The sequence below is a fragment of the Bubalus kerabau genome, chromosome 5 (assembly GCF_029407905.1).
Source record: "Bubalus kerabau isolate K-KA32 ecotype Philippines breed swamp buffalo chromosome 5, PCC_UOA_SB_1v2, whole genome shotgun sequence".
Classification (NCBI taxonomy): domain Eukaryota; kingdom Metazoa; phylum Chordata; class Mammalia; order Artiodactyla; family Bovidae; genus Bubalus; species Bubalus kerabau.
Window position 1 is genome coordinate 24,189,077 of NC_073628.1, and position 24,518 is coordinate 24,213,594.

At 37.3% G+C, this 24,518-nt stretch overlaps 1 protein-coding gene across 1 annotated transcript; it reads right to left on the reverse strand.

The window, feature by feature from the left end:
• Positions 1-23,083: 23,083 nt before the first annotated feature.
• On the reverse strand, positions 23,084-24,109 carry LOC129654177 (olfactory receptor 143-like). The gene is made up of 2 exons (XM_055583727.1): positions 23,165-24,109; positions 23,084-23,101 (listed from the first exon to the last, which is right to left on the reverse strand). The coding sequence occupies exons 1-2, from the start codon at positions 24,104-24,106 to the stop codon at positions 23,084-23,086; spliced, it is 960 nt and encodes a 319-aa protein (XP_055439702.1). The 5' UTR covers positions 24,107-24,109.
• Positions 24,110-24,518: the final 409 nt, after the last annotated feature.

Sequence of the window (24,518 nt, forward strand, 5' to 3'; positions counted from 1 at the left end):
CTTTTTAAGGGTTTTCCATAGTTTGTCATAATTCACACAGTCAAAGGCTTTAACAGAGTCAAGGAAGCAGAAAAAGATGTTTTTCTGGAACTCCTTTCTCTATGATCCAACAAATATTGGCAATTTGATCTCTGCTTCCTCTGCCTTTTCTCAACCCAATTTTTACATCTGGAAGTTCTTGGTTCATGTACTACTCAAGCCTACCTTGTAGGATTTTGAGCATAACTTTGCTATCATGTGAAATGAGCGCTGTTGTACAGTAGTTTGAACATTCTTTGATATTGCTATTCTTTGGACTGTGAGGAGATCAAGACAGTCAGTCCTGACAGAAATCAACTCTAAATATTCATTGGAAGGATGATCGCTGAAGCTCCAATTCTTTGGCCAACTGATTTGAAGAGCTGACTCATTGGAAAATATCCTGATGCTAGGAGAGATTGAAGGCAAAAGGAGAAGGTGGTGGCAGAGGATAAGATGGTTATATATCATCACCGAATCAATGGATATGTATTTGAACAAACTGTGGGAGATAGTGGAGGAAAGAGAAGGCTGGTGCACTTTAGTCCATGGGGTGGTAAAGAGTTGAACACGACTTAGTGACTGAACAACAACATGTATTAACTCACTGAAATTGTGTTAATGCTCAGGACTGACTTTTTTTTTTAAATTTTGTAATAAGATTTTATTTTTTTGTTTTTGAGATTATACAATTATTTTATTTATTTTTTAAAATTTATTTTATTTATTTATTTTTTTAAATGATATTATACTTGTTTTAATGCCATTCTCCCAAATCATCCCCCACCTCCCTCTCCCACAGAGTTCAAAAGACTGTTCTATACACCTGTGTCTCTTTTGCTGTCTCACATACAGGGTTGTCATTACCATCTTTCTAAATTCTATATATATGCGTTAGTATACTGTATTGGTGTTTTTCTTTCTGGCTTACTTCACTCTGTATAATAGGCTCCAGTTTCATCCACCTCATTAGAACTGATTCAAATGCATTCTTTTTAATAGCTGAGTAATACTCCATTGTGTATATGTACCACAGCTTTCTTATCCATTCATCTGCTGATGGACATCTAGGTTGCTTCCATGTCCTGGCTATTATAAACAGTGCTGTGATGAGCATTGGGGTACACGTGTCTCTTTCAATTCTGGTTTCCTTGGTGTGTATACCCAGCAGTGGGATTGCTGGGTCATATGGCAGTTCTATTTCCAGTTTTTTAAGGAATCTCCACACAGTTCTCCATAGTGGCTATACTAGTTTGCATTCCCACCAAAGTTATTTTAGTCAGTCTTCTGGACTTAGCTGAGGACTGTCTACATCTAGGCATGTGGAGACCTGGGGATATATTAGTAAGAGTCAAGAATAAGGAAGGATAAGAATAAATAAAATTTGATATGCATTAAGGAAAGAATTACCATTGGTATAAATGAGTGGAAATAAGGAATGTATCAGAACCATAAGGATGTGAGTGGAAAGGGATATTTAGGAGATAAGTTCATTAAAGCCTAAGAATAATTTTCTTTACATGCATCCCATATTTGCACTGAGGTGACTGGAGGTGAAGGTATAAGTACTTAATGAGACACTGGCTTGGATTCCTTTGTCACTGAAGATCTGAAATGACAAAAAACTCAGAGGCACTCTTCCTGGTTTCTGTAACAGCCAGTACAAGCCATTTATTGCTCCCCCAGAAAAGACAACATTTTATAAATTATGAAGGTCTTCACCTCTGTCACAAACTAAGGATAGGTCAGCTTTATTTTTTTTTAATTTTGTTTTATTTTTAAACTTTACAAAATTGTATTAGTTTTGCCAAATATCATCTTGCATAGCCTTTTAGGCTGGTGATGAGGAACTGTTGGTTCTTAAATGGTCAACAAATAGGAATAAGCTTGGGGACTTGCACTTAACAGTAAGTGAAAAATATGATTTGATGCTCTGATAGGTGTCCTAAAGGATGTCCCTCTGCCACAATACCAAAATTCTGTCACCTCATGACATCATGACAATTTGACTTTCAGCAAGTAAAACTTTCTCTTTAGGAAACATTGTTAAAGTCAGGATTCCTCTGGGTTCACTCTTTGGTCTACTCTTTTGAGTTCTTCCTTGGACATCTCTCCAGCTCCCATGGTTCCAACAATCACATGCTTGATCTTAAATCCATAACTCTGGTTTAGATCTATGTTTATAAGCTATAATTAATTGTAGTTGGCAATATAAAAGTATTGTCAGATACCAAACAGAATTAGGTAACAGTTAGATAGTGACAGTTTTGGAGAACAGAGAAGAATAAACTGTTCTTGATATCTACACATTCTCCTACATTCTAAATAAGTAGGAAAATACAGAGATGAGTGACAGACGCCAAGTCCAGGAAGAACTTTCAGGTGGAGATTGGGAATGAAAGGCACTGCTCGACTCTGTGGGGCAGTGATGACAGGATAGTGCTAAGCCCCAGCCCATGTATTAGATAAACATCACCCTCTCTCCCCTCATATGTCCATAAATGAAATCCACCATTTACTAACTGCTTCAGCTACTGATAACATAAGTCCGACTGCAGTGGTTTATGCATATGAGGGTTTATTTTTCTCTAAAATAAAAGGCATCTTGAGGTAGGCAGTCCAGGGCAGATATGGTGGAGTGAGTCCTCAAGGACTTAGTTTCTCTTTCTTCTCTTCTCAGTAGTGACTTCATTCTAGTGGATGCATCATGGTTTCCACATGGCTGCTAGCCTCATATGGTTTGTCCACAGCCCAAGCAGCAAGAAGACAAAGGGGCAAAGGAGGGCAAAGGGTGCTTTTACTGACATCCTACAAACCACACCTACTTACACGGTAAACTGGGAAACTTGGCATTCAATTCAGAAAATTGCCACCCAGGGAAAAAACTTAGGATTTTGTTATTAATTAAGAGAGTAAATCGCTACTGGGTAGGCAGTCAGCAATCTCTACCACTGCGAGAAGGGAGCAGGTCAGAAGTGAGCACTTTCCATTCCTATTATTGCTTCCTTACTTAGTTCACTGTATGAGAAAATGACAGATTACCTTGACAGATAAGACTGAAAAAGACTGATGAGTTGGTCATTGACGGAACTGTACCCATTATCTCTTCATCACTGTCTTGTTTGTACTTAATTAAGGCAAACTCTTAGAAAGTACAAGCCAGATATGTGATATTGCATTTCTACCTTCTCCTCCTGTCCCTTACTGGGTGAAGCTAGGGTCCAGGTTCTGAGAGGCAGGTGTAAGTCCTGACACTGATTTCCTTAATCAGTTTTGCTATTAATAAAGATGTAATGGTATTTTGATCCTCCTTTGTCTCCTTGTACTTGCCCTCAATAGTAGGATTTCATATGGGAAGAGACTGAGTTATTAATATTGCTAATCTCTTACATTGTGATTATCTTTGTGTGCTTTTAGTATAAAGGGACCTCTGGTAACTGAAGCTCTTATTTTCTTATGCTCTGAGACACTCCCTCGTGACTTGCATGGTTATTAGAAACTGTAGGGGAGGAATATGAACTTTCTTCTATCCATCTCAAGTTCATTGACTAGAGCACTAAAGACTAGAGCACTAAAATTAGAATGATGAAAGAGATTAACAAGAGAAAAATGAACAGAAGTGAATTAACATTAACATGTGTGCTGGGCACACACACAGGGGTACTCGAGGAATAACTGACTCCAAGGGGTGGTTGGAACTTGGGCTTAAATAGTATTTTAACAAAGAACAATAAATTTGTAGAGAAGTTACAAGGTAAAGGAAAAGGGCTTTGAGCTTCTGGGGTGGCAAACTGTGGGAAGGTATTGATAAATATATGAGGAAAACTAATGGAAGACCAGGTCTACTGAGTAATGTTTTTAATGTAGGTTCTGCTGGTGAGGTCTTTGGGCTTAGAAGAGTCTAGAGTTTTCTCCAGTGATTAACTTCTGTCTCTTCTGGGAAAGAAGGGAAAGGAACACATTTACACATTTATGTCCTGATTTTAGGTAAAGAGGGAAAGATTTTTTTACATCTACTTTTTCTCAATAGTCTTGTTTAAAATAATCCTTAATACCAGCATGGTATATTTGGGTAGGATATATTTTGCTGCCATTCAAAACCATACTAAGAACAAAGTTACTGAGAGTACATGAAAATGCAACTCAAATAGGGGCATGGTCAGAAGGACTCATTGACAGCTAATAGGGAAATATGACCAGTTTCCCTGGTAGCTCAGCTGGTAAAGAATCCACTTGCAATGCAGGAGGCCCCTGGTTCAATTCCTGGGTTGGGAAGATGCCCTGGAGAAGGGAACAGCTACCCACTCCAGTATTCTTGCCTGGAAAATCCCATGGACAGAGGAGCCTGGCAGTTTACAGTCTATGGGGTCACAAAGAGTTGGACACGACTAAGTGACCAAGCACAGCACAGGGAAATATGGCAAGAAAAATTAGGCTAGGAAATCTGCAATTTCACAGAAAAGCAAGACGACTTGCTTACCTTTTAAGATTAATCCAAACAGTTATGGGTTCAACATATATCCACTAAATTCTCACTAAATTACAGGTGGAGAATTCAAGATTTCACTTAAATGGGATCATTAGGACTTGAAACTGTCTTTTTTCCCCATTAATATGCATAACTGCATGCCCTAATTAATAAATAAGCTAAGGAGGGTTTGATTGATACTACTTTCTGAAAACTGAGAATCCTAATTAGAACATTTCCCTAATTGGAACAATATGACATCTCCTTGGAGGCAGGACAAGAGTACTTAACAAGCTGACAATCAGTAAAGAATAAGTATATTTAATAGTGTAAAACAGACATTAAAGAGTATTTATTTTTGGCTAAAACTTGATGGTGGAGAAAAAGGAGCAGAGGGAAAAAGAAGAGGAAATGTATTAGTTGCATCATTAATTATAATGGGGAATTAATAGACACAGTAAGGGAATTTTATAGTTATTATAAAAGCATGTACCATCACAAAAAATACAAGCTTTTCTAAGTATCAAAATTTAATAAACATAAGGAAGAAGAAAGGCAAATTATATAGTTACTTAATGTAAATAAAAAATGAGATATTATAACATAAAATATTATGACAGACCTAAAGTGAACATATATACATAAATGTAAATGTCCTAACCTCCTTATTAGTTAAAAAAGTATTAGGCTGGATTATAAAGTAAAATACAAATCCATGTTACATACAAAAACCTAGCTAAAGCCAAGTGATTCAGAAAGATGGAAAATAAGACAGTGGCCAAAGATATACTAAGTCAATGCAAACAAATGAACAAATAGTTTGGGTATCAGTTAGAATGGAAGTCAGGCCAAAACTAGTAAGCACCCTTAATAATGTTAAGGGTAAAGTTTACAATGTATACCTGAGAGTTGTGACTCTCTATGTCCTAAATAAAAAAAACAACAGGACTGGTAAGAAGAAATAAATACACTAATGGAGGGAAACTTTAAGTTACCTTTCTCAGTTCATGATAAAACAAACTGACTGAAAAACAGAAAAAAATTTGCATGATAAATATATAAAACGTGTATGTGTACAGGTATATCTGTAGTTCTGTTTCCGAGAAACTAGAACCACACCTTCTTATTAAGAAGTCAAGACAGCCACATAAATGAATAAGTATTTGGTCACAAAAGCAAACCTCAATAAATGTTATGTGTTAGAAAGAGTCCAGATAATGTCCTCTAGTGAAGTGGAGTCGCTCAGTCGTGTCCGCCTCTTTCATGGACTGTAGCCTACGAGGTTCCTCCGTCCATGGGATTCTCCAGGCAAGAATACCAGAGTGGGTTGCCATTTCCTTCTCCAACTGTGTAATTAAACTTAATTACTTAAGTAATTAAGAAAACAAAAGTTCTCTATTACTTGAATATTAAAAGCTATCTTTAAAGGTACTTATAGGTAAGAGAAAAATGCAAAACGATAAAGCATCTAGAAAATGGATGTGAAACTTTGCAACCTTTCACAACTCAGGGGATATGTGTACTGTTAAAACAGGAATATAAAGTGTAACTTTAAATACTGTGTAATAAATAGAACAATGAAAATAAACTAAGCACTTAATCAGGAAAAATAATAAAATTAATAAAATAGAGGGTAGGAAAATAGTTTAACATATTGAATTATTAATAGAAAATGAATCAATAAATTAATAGCTTTTCTTTGCAAAACTGATACATCTACTACTATTTATTCTAAATTTAGGGAAAAAAGGGAGGGCAAATACTAAATTTAACAAATGGAGTATTACTCAGCCATTAAAAAGAATACATTTGAATCAGTTCTAATGAGGTGGATGAAACTGGAGCCTATTATACAGAGTGAAGTAAGACAGAAAGAAAAACACCAATACAATATACTAACGCATATATATGGAATTTCGAAAGATGGTAACAATAACCCTGTATACGAGACAGCAAAAGAGACACTGATGTATAGAACAGTCTTTTGGACTCTGTGGGAGAGGGAGAGGGTGGGATGATTTGGGAGAATGGCATTGAAACATGTATAATATCATATATGGAACGAGTTGCCAGTCCAGGTTCGATGCATGACACTGGATGCTTGGGGCTGGTGCACTGGGACGACCCAGAGGGATGGTATGGGGAGGGAGGAGGGTTCAGGATGGGGAACACATGTATACCTGTGGCGGATTCATTTTGATATATGGCAAAACCAATACAATATTGTAAAGTTAAAAAATAAAATAATAAAAAGAAATAGAGGAAATAAAAAAAAATCCAAACTATTTTGTTTTGTTCTATTCAAATGGATTAAAAGGCTTGGATAAAATAGTTCATTTTCTAAGAAAATAATGCTGGAACATATAGGAAACCTGAAGAGTCCAATTCCATAAAATAAACTTGTCAAGAGTTATATTACAAAAATTACCACTCACAAGTGGTTTCACAGGAGAATTCACCAAAGAACAAATAATTCCAATAGTATTTAAACTAATCTAAAGCCTAAAAAAAGAAGAAACACTTCAAAATAGTTTTTATAAGTGTAACACCAATGCCAAAGTCTACAAAATTGCATACAAAAAAGGACCAATCTCATTTTTGAATATGAATACAAACATCCCAAATAAAATATTAGTAGATACTTCAGCAAGAGAAAAAATAGAGGTTCATAATATCAAAGCAGAGTTTTTCACATGGGTACATGAATGGTTCAGTATTACGATATCTACTAATATTTGTTAATAGAACTAAAGAGAAAACTCTTATGATCAACTCTGCAGATGCTGAGAAGATATCTATTAAAAAAATCATCATCATATAATGTTGACTAAAATCACGTCAAAATATAGGTCTTTACAGGAGCAATCTGAAGTTTGGACTGTTCTCTGTCTCTCTCTCAGCTAGGACTAAGAACCCTATTGGGGGTATTCCACTTTTATTTCTAGCTATATATATAATGTTCATCAAACTGTTTGCCCTCTTTGGAATAAATTCACAGAGACATTTCATATGTCAAATTTCTTTCTTAGCCCTGAGAATCTCATGCTATATTAGGTAAAATGTAACATTTCACTGTCTTATTGATTTCAATTTATAACTCTTTTTATTTTCTTTTTCCAAGTTCTGGACATTTATTCTGGGTTCCATAATTTTAAAAGCAAGAATCATAGTGTATTGTTCAAGGACCAAAGAGCTACCTGCAGCATAAAATTTCTTTGTTTTCTTAATTGGGCAAAACAGCTCCCTAGTGCAAATGAAGATCTTTTATTCCTCTTTGAAAAATGAAAGAAATGTGGCAGAGAAGCTTCCTAACAGTGAACTGAATACTTTTCCATGCAACTTTCACTTGTTTTTAATCTTTTTCAAAGGTAGAAATAATGTGTATTCTCCTGGCTAAAACACATGAGTAAACTTAATTTCTGAGTTAAGAATCTGCTGAAGGTCACCAGAATGTAGCAGATCCTATTTTAAACTCCACTTTACTTGGCTCCAACTCCTGTGCTTTTCTGCACCAATAAACATGGGCTTCTAGAAAAGAATGTGAAAAAAAAAAAAAAAAGGAATATGAAATAGAGAAATCTGAGAGGAACAGAGAGCGAACAATCTGGAGAAATGGTTCTAAGTGGTTCTAAGTCAGCATGAAAGAGAGGAGACAGTCAGTGTTGGTGCCCCAAATATAGTTTACTTTGGTTTAGATTCCAAAGTAGAAACTTGTACATGTTCTTAAAAAGTTCGCTTCCAGGGCTGGATGGAAAAAGTCAGCTACAAGAGAATATTTAACCTTGCTTTGTTTTCAACAATAATTCTCTTGGAGGATGGGTCAACCTCATTTTGGTAATACATCAGAATCTTCAGGGACATTGTGTATAGTAAAAAAAAAAAAAAAATTGTTGTCACATGATTTTGAATACTGAAAGTAAAATATATACAAATAATGTCATAATACAATTTAGTGATATAAAATATTCTGGTGAGAATACACAAAAGATAGAATTTATCCTCTTGACACCATTTATACCAAAAAATGGCAAAGAAGTTTACTCCTTATAGGCTTCCCTGTAGCTCAGATGGTAAATAATCTGCCTGCTGTGCAGGAGGCCCAGGTTTGATCCCTGTGTCGAGAAGATTCCCTGGAGAAGGGAATGGCAACCCACTCCAATATTCTTGCCTGGAGAATTCTGTGGACAGTGGAGCCTGGAGGGCTACAGTCCATGGGGTCTCAAAGAATCAGAAATGACTGAGCAACAAACACTTTCACTAAGAGGTATATATCAGTGTCTTGGGATTTGTAAAATTTAAATTTTTATCAAATGGTTTATACATACTGCTTTACATAACATAAATTATATTGCTGAATATTTAAAACTAGTTTTTATGTTCATGACACTGTATATATAACTTTTTACTGTACTCCTACTATATTCCAGGTACTAGCGATAGAGCAGTGAACAAAAGAAAATAAAAAATACTTGGAGTTTAGATTCTAGATATTTATTACACTGGAATAATTAGTTAATATTTGTGTATGTTATTTACATTGTGATTATCATGTCTCACACATATCTTACACAACATAGTAAGTGTCCAGTAACTTTTGCAAATTGAATATATTCAACCTGCTTAATTTAATTTTTAATTTTTCTCTAAAAACATCATTTAAAAAAGTTTTTGTTTCAATAATGAACTGAAAATTTTATATAAGAAGTTATGTAAAATCTCTGGTTAGACATCAGGGCCTCAGAGGATGCAGAATATAAATTTTAAGCAAAATTTGCTTTTTTAAAAAACAACTTCACTGAGTCACCAGCACAGCCTGGTGGTTGCTTAAATGAACTACTTGGTTCAGTGTTTAAAAGTTTTTCTTGTGAGTTGTGTCTCCATTCTTGCACTGATTTGGCTTTTTCTTTTTTTTGTATTTAAAAACCACACTAAGAAATTTATGACAATTGTAATTAAAATTTATACAACTTTTTGTAAACCAAATATAAATATTTTTAAATTTTTAAATATAAATTTATTTATTTTAATTGGAGGCTACTTTACAATATTGTAGTGGTTTTGCCATAAAAATCCTGTACCTATTGGTCCTCTAACAGCAATGTGCTTGGAATATCTGTCTCCTCTCCAAGTTAATTTATTTCTAGAGGGCAAGAAGAGTGTTATGAATTTTTTTTATTAGAATCCTTCTTCCTATAGGAACTTAATATTCTGTAAATTAAAAGTAACTATTGTTTTACTGCTTTGCAAATTTTAAAGGGTTTGTGGGTTTTGCAGGTGGTTTGCACTCATTTAATAGAGCTGGGATTTTGTCAAATTCGTGATATTTATAATCTGATTGGCTCTTCTTCCAAGTGATTGTGACTAGAAATAACTAGGAAGAAGCTGAATGACCATTTGCCAGAAATGTCTTAAAAGGTATTTTACCACGAATGGGGCCAGTTGTACTAGACAACCTCTGATTCTAAGATTGCAAAACTAATAATGATTCATTAAAAGAGATCATTTTCACCTACTTGTACTTCCACTAGCTAATGCTGGAACTCAACTCCTGTGAAATTTCCACAAGAGCTTCAGGAAGTCTCTGGAAAGGTCTTGGTGTGCTCAGGAACCAGTGGTCTCACTGGCAGCACACTACTCCTTCCTGCAACCTTCTCTCTGCTGTCTTCGCTCACTAGAGCTCATAGTCCAGCCTATGGGAGCACAGCCACATTCTCCAAGGCTGTTACCAGCCCCTGACACAGAATTCCACTTCCTTGGTACCTTGTTTCCCATCCCCCACACTCATCTGCTGCTCTGAATGGTGGCCACTTTAATTTTTTTTTCTTTTTTCACATATCCAATAAATTCTTCGATTTGTTGATGTGGTATATCACACTGATTGATTTGTGGACACTGAAAAATTCTTGCATCCCTGGGATGAATCCCATTTCATCATGACGTATGCTCTTTCTAATGTATTGTTGAATTCAGATTGCTGGTATTTTGTTGAGGATTTTTGCATCTATGTTCATCAGTGATATTGGCCTGCATCTTTTTTCGTGTGATGTCTCTGTCTGGTTTTGGTATCAGGATGATGGTGGCCTTATAGAATGAGTTTGGAAGTTTTCCTTCCTCTGCAGTTTTCTGAAACAGTCTCGAAAGGATGGGGATTAACTCTTCCCCAAAATGTTTGACAGAATTCACCTGTGAAGCCATCAGGTCCTGGACTTGTTTGTTGGGAGCTTTTTAATCCATTTCAATTTCAGTGTTTGTGATTGGTCTGTTCATATTTTCTGTTTCTTCCTGGTTCAGTGTTGGGAGACTGTACCTTTCTAAGAATTTGTCCATTCATTCCAGGGTGTCCATTTGCTGGGCATACAGTTGGTTGCAGTAGCCTCACGATCCTTTGTAATTCTGTGGTCATTTGTAACTTCTCTTTTTTCATTTCCCATTTTATTGATTTATGTCTTCTCCAGTTTTTTCTTGATGAGTCTGGCTAAAGGTTTATCAATTTTATTTCTTTTCAAAGAACTAGCTTTTAGTTTCATTGATCTTTGCAATTATTTTTTGTCTCTTTATTTCTGCTCTGATCCTTATAATTTCTTTCCTTCTACTAACTTTAGGTTTTGTTTTTCCTTCTTTATCTTGTTGTTTTATATGTTAGGTTAAGTTGTTTATTTGAGATTTTTCTTGTTTCTTGAGATAAGATTGTATTTCTATAAACTTCCCACTTAGAACTGCTTTTGCTGCAACCAATAGGTTTTGGACCATTGCACTTTCCAACAACAACCAAAAAATCCCAGATAGGTATTTTCTGATTTCCTCTTTGATTACTTCAGTGATCCACTGGTTGTTTAGTAGCATATTGATTGGCTGCCACGTGTTTGTGTTTTTATAGTTTTTTTTTCTTATAGTTTATTTCTAATCTCATTGAGTTGTGATCGGAAAAGATGCTTGATATGATTTCAAATTTCTTAAATTTATTAAGGCTTGCCTGTGGCCCAGTATGTGGTCAATCCTGGAGAATGTTCCATGTGCACTTGAGAATGTGTAGTTTGCTGCTTTTGGATGAGATGCTCTATAAGTATCAATTAAGTCCAACTTGCCTAAAGGGTCATTTAAGACCCGTGCTTCCTTATTAGTTATCTGTATGGATGATCTGTCCATTGATGAAAGTGGGGTGTCAAAGTCCCCCAATATTATTGTGTTACCATTAATTTGTCCCATTATGGTTGTTAGAATTTGCCTTACATATTGAGGTGCTCCTATGTCAGATGCATATATATTTACAATTGTTATGTCTTCTCTTGGATTGATCCCTTGATCATTATGTAGTGTTCTTTTTTTGTCTCTTATAACAGTCTTTGTTTTAAAGTCTATTTTGTCTGATATGAGTATTGCTATTCCAGCTTTCTTTTGATTTCCATTTGTGTGGAACAACTTCTCCCATCCCCATATTTTCAATCTGTGTATGTCCCTAGGTCTGAGGTGGGTCTCTTGTAGACAGCACATATACAGGTCTTGTTTTTGTACCAACGCAGCCAGTCTAGGTCTTTTGGTTGGTGCATTTAATCCATTTACATTTAAGGTAATTATTGATATGTATGATCCTATTACCACTCTCTTAATTGTTTTGAGTTTGTTTTTGTAGATCTTTTCCTTCTCTTGTATTTCCTATTTATAGAAGTTCCTTTGGCATTTGTTGTAAAGCTCATCTGGTGAATTCTCTCAACTTTTGCTTGTCTGGAAAGCTTTTGATTTCTCCATCAAATTTGAATGAGAGCCTTGCTGGATAGAGTATTCTTGGTTGTAGGTTCTTCCTTTTCATCACTTTAAATATATATATATCTTGCCACCTTCTGGCTTGTAGAATTTCTCCTGAGAAGTTAACCTTATGGAGTTCCCTTGTATGTTATTTGCTATTTTTCCCTTGTTGCTTTTAATATTTTATCTTTGTCTTAAATTTTTATCAATTTGATTATTATGTGTCTTGAGATGTTCTTCCTTGAGTTTATCTTGCCTGGGACTCTCTGCACTTCCTGGACTTGGTTGACTGTTTCCTTTCCCATGTTAGGGAAGGTTTCAGCTACTATTACTTCAAATATTTTCTTGGATCCTTTCTCTCTTCTTCCTCTGAGACCTCCTATAATGTGAATGTTGGCCCGTTTAGTGTTTTACCAGAGGTTTCTCAGGTTGTTTTCAGTTCTTTTCATTGTTTTTCTTTATTCTGTTCCATGGCAGTAATTTCCACCATCCTGTATTCCAGGTCACTTATCCATTCTTCTGTCTCAGTTATTCTGCTGTTGATTCCTTCTAGTGTAGTTTTCAATTCAGTTATTGTATTGCTCATCTCTGTTTGTTTTGTTCTTTATTTCTTCTAGGGCTTTATTAAATATTTCTTGCATCTTCTCAGTCTTTGCCTCCATTCTTTTTCTGAGATCATGGATCATTGTCACTATGATTATTCTGAATTCTTTTCTGGAAGGTTGCCTATCTCCACTTCATTTAGTTGTTTTTCTGGGTTTTTATCTTGTTCCTTCATCTGGGACATAATCCTCTGCATTCTCATTTTGATTAACTTTCTGTAATTGTGATTTTCATTCTGGCAGTGAGAGGATTGTAATTCTTGCTTCTATTGTCTGCCCTCTGGTGGATGAGGCTATGTAAGAGAAAAACTGATGTGGGCTTCAGGACCTTCACAATAGTGAGAAACTCTGGTGGTATAACTGTTCTCCAGTTTGTGGGCTGCTGGACCCAGAAGGTACAGGATTTGATTTTATCATGATTGCATCCCTCCTCCTGTCTTGTTGCAGCTTCTCCTTTGTCTTTGGATGTGGGCTATTTTTTGGTGGGTTCAAGTGTCTTCCTGTCAATGGCTGTTCAATAGTTGTGATTTTGGTGCTCAGCCATCTTCCCAGTGGGCCCATCTTGAATCTTCAGAATCCCCTGGTGTATTTGGGTAGCTTTATTTGTGGTGAAATGTATTCAGATAGCAGCAACATGCACATAGGATGCCCCATAATAATATGTGTGAAGGACAGATTAAAACTTAAGAAAGCTATTCTAGTATGTACAATGTTGCCTGAGTGAAGTCAATGTTGCTCAGTCATGTCTGACTCTTTGTGACCTCACTGTAGTCTACTAGGCCTCTCTGTTTATGGAATTCTCCAGGCAAGTATACTGGAGTGGGTAGCTGTTCCCTTCTCCAGGGTATCTTCCAAACCCAGGGATCAAACTCAGGTCTTCCACATTGCAGGTGGATTCTTTACCAGCTGGGCCACCAGGGAAGCCACAAGAACACTGGAGTGGGTAGTCTATACCTTCTCCAGGGGATTTTCCTGACTCAGGAATCAAACCAGGGTCTCCTGAATTGCAGGCAGATTCTTTATCAGCTGAGCTACCAGGGGAGCCCTACAATGTTGATTACATTGATATTGTTCATCTCGAGTTACATTCAAGATAATAAAAAAATTAATCTAAATGGGTGATATCTTAAGATTTTAGTTTCAAGGAGAATATAATTTAAAAGATTCCCTTAAATGATTTAATTTCTATTTCTGAGATAAAACCCTGTATCTTTTATCTTTTTAAAAATTAAACCTTTTAAAATAGTAGATTCATATGCAGTTATTAAAGTAATACAGGGATGCTGTATAGTAACACCTTAAGACTATAATATAGCAGTACAACCAGGATATTGACACTGATACAATGCATTGATCTTATTCAGACTTCTCAGTCTTACTTTGATTCATTCATATATATGTATATATATAGTTCTATACAAGTTTTGTCACATATGTAAGTTTGTATGTTCAATACCTCAGTATTTCAATATACAGATTTATCACCACAAAGATCTCTTGTGATGTTCTTAATTTGTTACATTTATCTTCCTCCTTAAACTTCATTCCCAGCTTTTAACTCTAGCCCTTAAGCCACTAGTATGCTATCTATATTACTTTTCACTTAATTAATATCATTTAAATGGAACAATACAATATGTAACATTTTGAGACTAACTCTTTTCACTTAGTGTAATTCCCTTGAAATTCATCTCAAATATTACCTGTGTCAATAGTTCATCCACATTTCTGTGTGAAGATAAGTTTTCCTTGCTTTGGGGTGCATCCCCAAGGTTGTAACTGCTAGGTAGTCACATGTTCAGTTTTAGAAGGAACTAACAAATTGTTTTCCAGAATGATTTTAACATTTTATATTCCTACCCTGAATTTATGATTGTTTCAGTTTTCCTGTATCACTGTCAGCATTTGGTGCTGTCATTGTTTTTCATTTTAGTCATTCTGATAAATATGCAATGCTATTTCATTGTGGTTTTAATTGTATCATTGGAAGGGCTGATGTTGAAGCTGAAGCTCCAATACTTTGGCCACCTGATGCGAAGAGCTGACTCATTTGAAAAGACCCCAATGCTGGGAAAGATTGAGGGCAGGAGGAGAAGGGGATGACAGAGGATGAGATGGTTGGATGGCATCACTGACTCGATGGATATGGGTTTGGGTGGACTCTGGGAGTTGGTGATGGGCAGGGAGGCCTGGCGTGCTGCGGTTCATGGGGTTGCAAAGAGTCGGACACGACTGAGCAACTGAACTGAACTGAACTGATAATGCTCAACATCTTTAAGACCGTCCTCACCTTCAGTGAAATGTCTATTCATATCTTTTTCACATTTTCTACTTCTTTACATTTTGAGCATTTTTTAAAATATATAATCTTGATATTTTTGTGAGATTTTATGCTTGCAAATATTTTATCTCTATCTCCCTTTCTTTTTATCTTTTGAACAGGGTATTTGACTGAGCCAAACCATTTAATTTTGGTGAGTTTAAATTTGCAAGTTTTTCCTTTTATAGACTGCTTTTGATGCCAAGTCTTAAATATCTATGCTTAGCCCTAGATCTGAAAGGTTTCCCCCTCATCTGTGTTCTTTAAGCCAGTAAAACGAGTTTAATATTATTGGGTTTTTGTCTTAACCTCCAACTGTCTATCTTACTTAGAAGAGAAAGTTTCAGAAACAGGTGCTGTAAGATCAAAATCTTCCAAGCAGGTTTTCTTGGTGATCTTAGCTAAGAGTTTATTTTTCCTCTTCTATGGTTATTAGGAGACTGTAAGTCAGAGAAAACCCCACCATGAACTCCATAGGGCAAACACCCATTACCATTAACTTTCATAATGAAATAAATTATTAGGTGCTTTTCATTTGTAATTACAATTGTAATTCTGATTATACTTGGGAAAGATTCAGTTCAGTTTAGTTCAGTTCAATCGCTCAGTCATGTCCGACTCTTTGCGACCCCACGAATCGCAGCACACCAGGCCTCCCTGTCCATCACCAACTCCCAGAGTTCACTCAGACTCACATCCATCGAGTCAGTGATGCCATCCAGCCATCTCAGCCTCTGTTGTCCCCTGCTCCTCCTGCCACCAATCCCTCCCAGCATCAGAGTCTTTTCCAATGAGTCGGCTCTTCGCATGAGGTGGCCAAAGTACTGGAGTTTCAGCTTTAGCATCATTCATTTCAAAGAACACCCAGGACTGATCTCCTTCAGAATGGACGGGTTGGATCTCCTTGCAGTCCAAGGGACTCTCAAGAGTCTTCTCCAACACCACAGTTCAAAAGCATCAATTCTTCGGCGCTCAGCTTTCTTCACAGTCCAACTCTCACATCCATACATGACCACTGGAAAAACCATAGCCTTGACTAGATGGACCTTTATTGGCAAAGTAATGTCTGCTTTTCAATATGCTATCTAGGTTGGTCATAACTTTCCTTCCAAGGAGTAAGTGTCTTTTAATTTCATGGCTGCAATCACCATCTGCAGTGATTTTGGAGGCCCCAAAAATAAAGTCTGACATGGTTTCCACTGTTTCCCCATCTATTTCCCATGAAGTGATGGGACCAGATGCCAGATCTTCGTTTTCTGAATGTTGAGTTTTAAGCCAACTTTTTCACTCTCCTCTTTCACCTTCATCAAGAGGCTTTTGAGTTCCTCTTCACTTTCTGCCATAAAGGTGGTGTCATCTGCATATCTGAGGTGATTGATATTTCTCCCGGCAATCTTGAATCCAGCTTGTGCTTCTTCCAGCCCAGCGTTTCTCATGATGTACTCTGCATATAAGTTAAATGAACAGGGTGACAATATACAGCCTTGACGTACTCCTTTTCCTATTTGGAACCAGTCTGTTGTTCCATGTCCAGTTCTAACTGCTGCCTCCTGACCTGCATATTGATTTCTCTAGAGGCAAGTCAGGTGGTCTGGTATTCCCATCTCTTGAAGAATTTTCCACAGTTTATTGTGATCCACACAGTCAAAGGCTTTGGCATAGTCAATAAAGCAGAAATAAATGTTTTTTTCTGGAACTCTCTTGCTTTTTCAATGATCCAGTGGATGTTGGCAATTTGATCTCTGGTTCCTCTGCCTTTTCTAAAACCAGCTTAAACATCTGGAACTTTACGGTTCATGTACTGCTGAAGCCTCACTTGGAGAATTTTGAGCATTACTTTACTAGCGTGTGAGATGAGTGCTATTGTACAGTAGTTTGAGCATTCTTTGGCATTGCCTTTTTTGGGATTGGAATGAAAACTGACCTTTTCCAGTCCTGTGGCCACTGCTAAGTGTTCCAAATTTGCTGGCATATTGAGTGCAGCACTTTCACGGCATCATCTTTCAGGATTTGAAATAGCTCAACTGGAATTCCATCACCTCCACTAGTTTTGTTCGTAGTGATGCTTTCTAAGGCCCACTTGACTTCACATTCCAGGATGTCTGGTTCTAGGTGAGTGATCACACAATCGTGATTATCTGGGTCATGAAGATCTTTTTTGTACAGTTCTTCTGTGTATTCTTGCCACCTCTTCTTAATATCTTCTGCTTCTGTTAAGTTCATATCATTTCTGTCCTTTATCAAGCCCATCTTTGTATGAAATGTTCCCTTGGTATCTCTAATTTTCTTGAAGAGATGTCTAGTCTTTCCCAGATTAGGTGATACCAAAACAAAAACAACAACAACAACAAAAAACCCCAGAAAACACAAAATCTTCTCTCCTTTAAAAAAGAAGCAATATTAATCACAAATGAAAAAGGGTCACTTTTATCTGAGTGAAACCAAATTGCTTCCTTCATGGACTGACTTTTCTTAATCATATTTTGATCTATTTTCTGTTTCACATAATTAGAGAAACAGGATATTTCATAACTACAATTCCTCACCATAGTGTGAGTTCATGAATGTAAGGAACTCTGTTTTGTTCTGTATTATATGTCACATGTAGCATCTACTATGATAGGTGTTCAAAATTTTTTTGTAGAATGATTGAATTAATCAATCAATGACTATTACCACTAATTATTTAGGAAAATCATCATTGCAAGAAAGATCAGAGCAGTGAATTCATTTAGTGTTCTATTTCTAAATAACAGAGGTATAGCGAAAACAGCATGAGTTTTTCAGGCTAGTAACCCTGGAGACGGAGAAGGCAATGGCACCCCACTCCAGTACTCTTGCCTGGAAAATCCCATGGACGGGGGAGCTTGGTAGGCTGCAGTCCATGGGGTCGCTATGAGTTGGACACGACTGAGCGACTTCACTTTCACTTTTCACTTTCATGCATTGGAGAAGGAAATGGCAACCCACTCCAGTGTTCTTGCCTGGAGAATCCCAGGGATGGGGGAACCTGGTGGGTTGCCGTCTATGGGGTCGCACAGAGTCGGACACGACTGAAGAGACTTAGCAGCAGCAGCAGCAGCAACCCTGGAGAGGGAGGCATCTCTCCATGGTTTACTGTAACACACAGTCTCAAGTTCTGAGGTTTGTCTTCTGCTGTCATCTATATTCATTTTGATAGATAGCATTCTTTAGGCAGGTTGATAAGTAGTCCAAGGTCCTTAGGGAAGTATACATTCTGTAGCAGGCCTCGTCCAATTTATAATATACCTTGCTCAAAGGCATGTTCTTTCCTCCTTAACAGGAACTTGTTCCTTTTGGTCAATCTTGTGCTGATGTTATCTCAAGATGTATGCCCTGGGAAAGGGGTCTGGTAAAACTTTTACAACCTTGAAGCATTCTTTTAATCTATTGTTAGTAGCAGACTAGAAGGTATATAAAGCTCTGCTCAAGTTAACCATGACTGTGGCCAGGGGTGGGGGTGGGGGGGGATGAGGGTGGTATTTTTTTACCCTCTTCTGATGTCTATGTCAGAAGTCTGTTTATTTATTTTCAATAAACTCTCCTTCCTCACTACAAGCCTGGAGTGGTCACTGCTAACTGTCCGGCTCTGTGAGGAAATTCCTCTTCCTCAATAGGGGCTGTGAGCTCGGGTATGACACACACCCTGGCCTCATCTCATCCAGGTTGGTTTCAGCTTCTGAGCTGAAAGTAAGCCAAAATGGGCAACACGGGTATTTATGCCCATAAATCAGAGATATTAGCCCTATTCCTAAACTCAATATTCGGGGGGTTTATGTTAAATCTCTGTCTTCATCCTCTTTGGCCTGCTGCAATTTACCCTAGCTTCTTCTATTGATGCCCAGCCTAAGTTTTGGGCACCTGACTATATTACAGCTTCTGCTGCAACTGAGTAGATCCTTACCCTAAATTCTAGGCCACACCTTAGACATCATCCCAAATGAATTGCTGTTAACATTTTATTGTATTTCCTTTCAATCCTAATTTGTAATTGCCATATAAATTCCACTTCATGCTTATGCTCTCCCTGGAGTGCTTCATACTTTGTCATCTTCATGCTTTTCTTTCTTGAATATGCTCTCCTTGTCCTGTTCCCACACTTTTCTTCCAACAATACACACTTCTACTTTTGTTAACTCATTTCCTTCTTCTGTTCTCTGTTTGAACATTACTTTTTTCATTAAGTCTCCCAGCCTCTTAAGCAATCTTAAATGCTTGGGTACCAATGTACCTATTATCCTGTGGCTATAAGTGTTTGTCAGGTTCCACCACAGACTATCAGAACTTCCAGGGCAAAGGGCATGTTTAAATTGTTTGCCGTTGTATCAAGATGTCAGGGGTGTTTTTAATATGTATGCAACAAGTTTCTAACCTGGGAAATATACAGGAGAGAAGAGTGTGGAGCTGAGAGCCAATGAGCAATGAGTTCTTGCTGTTTTGTTGATTTTCTTCTATTCTATATTTAATCCTAAATAAACATTGTGGGCTCCACAGTCCATAGTGAGTTAAGCCAACATTATGCTGAATTTCACTGAGCACCAAACTGCCACAGTGCTATCACCAAACATCCTGAGAATATGATTTGAAAGTAGGTTAAGTTAGACAATCCAGGTGAATTGTCTTTTTGATACTCTCTTCCTCATAGTTTTTAATATAAGAAACATTTGCATGTAACTCATCTCTAACAGTTTCTAGTGGCAAAACCCCAAAATTGTAGCAGATGAGGTTTATGTTACATGAAAAAGACTCATTATTGGGAAAGATGATATTGTTACTTGCCAGAGAAGGAAGCTGGAAGTTCCTCTTTTGATAAGTGAGGTACAGAGGAGGTTATAAAAACTATCACTTTTGATTATTACTTATGAATCAGAACACCTTAAAGCCAGTTTTCACAGTTTAACTTTTCATATACTGTACATACTTCTTGCCAGTTTTTCCATGATTTGGCATGTATGAATGCAGGGGAAAATACCATTCTCAAGGTTTATGTTGATAAGCAAGTGACCCTAGGAATTTATAAAAAGAATACTGAGGTTGTAGGCAGTTGGTGTGAGACTGTAAAACTACACTTGGAGAAAAGGCAGAACCAAGGCAACCTGGAGGCCAGGGGCAGGGCATATTTCAGCAGCAACAGTCTTGACACAATGCCACACCCCTGCTCTTTACAAACTGACATGGGCCCTGGATACTGCTGCAGCCACCAAAATAGTTCCCAACGGTCTCACTGCATTCACATCATTCCCATTTAGGTTAATTTCTCAGGTGGAAGCATACAACTAGGTCAGTGTGCCTCTTTTCTGTGAGCCCAGAGACAGAGGGGAGGTGTTTCTCTCCTACATGGATTTGATAGTAGGAAGCTGGGCAGTGAATCTTACCAACATGACAGTGAATGGAAGCTTATCCTCCAAGATACATGCCTACACATTTGTTTTCTCATATTTATTGAAACAGTGAACTTATATTTTCAACTCCAGCTAGTGGTTTATTTACATAATATTCAATATGACATTTGGGAGTGGAACACTTGCTGTTTTTTCTTTGCATGTGATTAAACTGATGCAAGAAAATTCAGGTCATTTTCCTTTAACTTGTTTCAATCTGTCCTCATATTTTCAAGATGCTTTTTATCTCTGGCAGCAGTATTGGATACTGGGGGAACCAAACAGTAAGCTAGCTGGCAAAGTAGAAAAATAATATCCAGAAGCTTAGCCCCAGCATCATGAAAAAAAGTATAGAAGGAGGTATTTGTACCAAGAAGCAATTTAACACACTAAAAGAAATATATTCCATTAGGGCAACTGGACACTAGTCATTAAATAGTCATATATATATATGTGTGTGTGTGTGTGTATGTATTCTTAGGCTTAATAAATGCACTCTAAATTTTTTTACACATGACTATCAATTTATGTATTGGTTTATTAATTTCAATTTTTCAGGTAATAACAAAAGACTTGGATTAACCTAGTTATCTATCAGAAAGAGACTGATCAAATACATTTTTGGGCATTTGTACAAAAATTTTTACATAGGTGTATTAAAAATTAATACTATATATTTGCTATATATTATCCTATTGATTTTACAGAGACGGTAGCATTCTATGTGCCCTCTGATTTAATCTGCCTTTTATCTTAGAGGTACCATTTCCTGAGTCATAACTAGAGGATGAGTAAGCCTTAGGATTTAGGAAAGAGTAAATTCAGAAGACTAGTAAATTCACAGGATGACAATGTGCAGTTAGCCTGCTTAAAAGCAAACATTTCAGACTGGAACAGTGGTATAGGAGGGTTTCCTCCACTTACCAATATATTCTGTGTTCCAAAAATGTCACAGTAGCTTTGAAGGCACAGCTAATTTATTTACTTGGTTTTATTATCTTCTACTAACTTAGGCATGGGGTTTCCCGGTGGCTCAGTGGTAAAGAATCCGCCTGCCAATGCAGGAGACACGGTTCTATCCCTGTGTAGGGAAGATCCCCTAGAGAAGGAAATGGCAAACCATTCCAGTATTCTTGCCTGGGAAATCCCATGGAGAGAGGAGCCTGGTGGGCTACGACGTGGTGACTAAACAACAACAGCTAATGTAGACATAGGTTGCATTTTGGAGATAGGTTTTAAATTTCATATATATGATAAGTAGTACACACATCCCTATTTTATCTTAAGTTTCTGAAGGTAAAATTGCATACTTTACCTAATTTATGTTGTAACCAAACCAAGCAGTTCTTTTTTCCAAAAGGAATCTAAATTCTTCAGGAGGAACATGTTACTTTCTAAATAGGAGTACTGGTTACTTGAAGCATTAGTCAGTTTGAAAGATACCTATGTTAAAATAGACTCAGGAATAAGCAAAAGCTGAGGGATTCCATCATTGCTAGACCTGCTTTATCAGAAATGCAACAGGCTGTACTTCAAACTGACAACAGAATGGCATTTTTTTCTATTGTATCAAAATAGACCTTTTTTCAATTTTGAAGATTTATAGCCACAGATTTTAAGAAAACTCATTTCCGGAAAAAAAAGGAAAGTTTTTACAAACATAAACTTTTAGTTTGTTTTGCACAGCATGAGGGATCTTTGTTCCCCAACCAAGGATCAAACCTGCACCCTCTGGAGTAGAAACACAGAATCTTAACCACTGGACTGCCAGGGAAGTTCCTAGTTTGTTTTAGAGAAAGCCTGTATCAAACAAGTTCAAGCTATTAATTTCATCAGTACTTATTTTTGTCAGATTCTAGTCTAACCACGTGTAGGAGAAAGGAATAAACAGTAGATGGTCAAATTCTATTTGATGAGGTAGAGGTGTAAACAAAATTATGAGTCAGATACAGTGACTGAGCATGCACAATACATGCATATATACACATATATCATATCCTTGATGCTATTACTATTATAATAAGTCAGACTAAGTTAGCTTTAAAGTAACTAGGTTCATTTCTCTCAGCTCCTTCTTGGTACTAACACATTTCATACTTAACCTTATAAGTGAATACTTGTGATCCCTGTTGACTAATCCTAAATATTTCACAGATACCACTTAAGCTTTGCTGAGTCTGAAAATGCAGTATAATAGAAAACATGACTAAAAGAGCTCTGAAATTCTAGAAAATTTATAACTTATACAGTAGAAATTCCTAAAATGGTTAAACACAGGTCCATATTAAGATTGTTTTCAGGGAAAGCAAAGAGGGGTGGCCTCATCAGTCAACATTCCACATTCATGATGATATATGAAAAGGATATGGAAAGGCAAAGTGCAAGGTGGTCTCAAAAAGAGGAGGAATAAAACTGAGTCCACTGTTAAAGGATAAAGCTCATTCAGTGAGTAAGCACGGATCTGGGAACAATCACGAGACTGAGTAATATTTGCGAGTTTAAATGGCACGATTAGAGAGCAAAAAGGATCTCAGGCAAAAACTTTGTTCTGAAGAAAATTATGGAAAAACACATTCACACATACACAAAGCATGGGTACACACACACACACATCTGGTTCTGCTTGGTTTGCACCTCTCCTCAGGGTTTTCTTCACTGCAAGTCTGACATCCTTATTCCTTAGACTATAGATGAGGGGGTTCAACATGGGGACTATATTGGTATAAAATACTGATAAGAACTTCTGCTGGTCAATGGAACCATCTGAAGAGGTCTTGAGGTGTGTGAACAACCCAGAACCATAGAAGAGGGCAATAGTTATTATGTGGGAGCCACAAGTACTGAAGGCTTTGGACCAACCCTGAGCTGATGAGATGTGGAGGATATTGGAGAGGATAAAAGCATAAGAAACAAAAATGATGAAGCTAGACATTATTACAACTGTGCTCACAACAACGGACTCCACTAGCTCACTGGCATCAGTGCGGCTGCAGGACAGCTGGAGGAGGGGGAAGATGTCACACATGTAATGATTGATGATGCTGGAATCACAAAAGGACAATCTCACCATGTCCCCTGTGTGGACCATGGCACCAGCCAACCCCATTGCATATGAACCAAACATGAGCAGAGAACAGACCTGAGGGGACATAGTGACTGTGTACCAAAGGGGCTTACAGATGGCCACATAGCGATCATAGGCCATGGCTGTCAACACATAGCATTCAGAGTGGACAAAGAAACAGAAAAAAAACAGTTGAGCCATACATCCTTCAAAGGAGATGGTGTTCTCTGACACAAAGCTCATCAGCAGTTTAGGGGTAATGACCAAGGAGTGGCAGAGATCTATGAAGGACAGATTGAAGATGAAGAAATACATGGGAGTATGAAGATGAGCATTCAGGTATATCAGATTAATTAAGCTCAAATTCCCTACCACAGTGACCATATAGTTCACTAAGAAGAGTAAGAAGAGGGGTAACTGGAGTTGAGTGAGGTCTGTAAATCCCACCAGGATGAACTCAGTTACTGAAGAATCATTTCCCACAACCATTATTGACAGTGGTGTGATCTGTGAGGAAATAAGAAAAGAATGTTACATCAGGGAGGGATTTAGATCCTTTGTTTCTAGGCTGAAGACTTGTTCCACCAGGGCTCAACTGTGACTGCTGGGACAGCGAGCGATGACTCCCTATCTTTCAACTTTCTTCTCACAACTCTTTTCATGTTTTCAAATCTCAGCTACAACTCCTCACCTCCTCTTGACTGACTAGCAGGGGCCTAAAGCAATGTTCACATTGGAGAGATAAAGAAACAATATTTTGAAGATATGACTAGGATGGCCAAAGCCATACAGCAAGAGAGGAAAGGAGTCCAGAGTGGTACTTGGGACCACTTCCTATGGAAATTCCTGAAGCCTAGACAAAGAAGTCAGGTGATACCCACTGTGCTCACTGCTAAACTCA

Bases quoted from the DNA above. Each gene is read 5' to 3' on its own strand.
- LOC129654177 (XM_055583727.1), bottom strand. From the start codon at position 24,106: ATGGTTGTGGGAAATGATTCTTCAGTAACTGAGTTCATCCTGGTGGGA.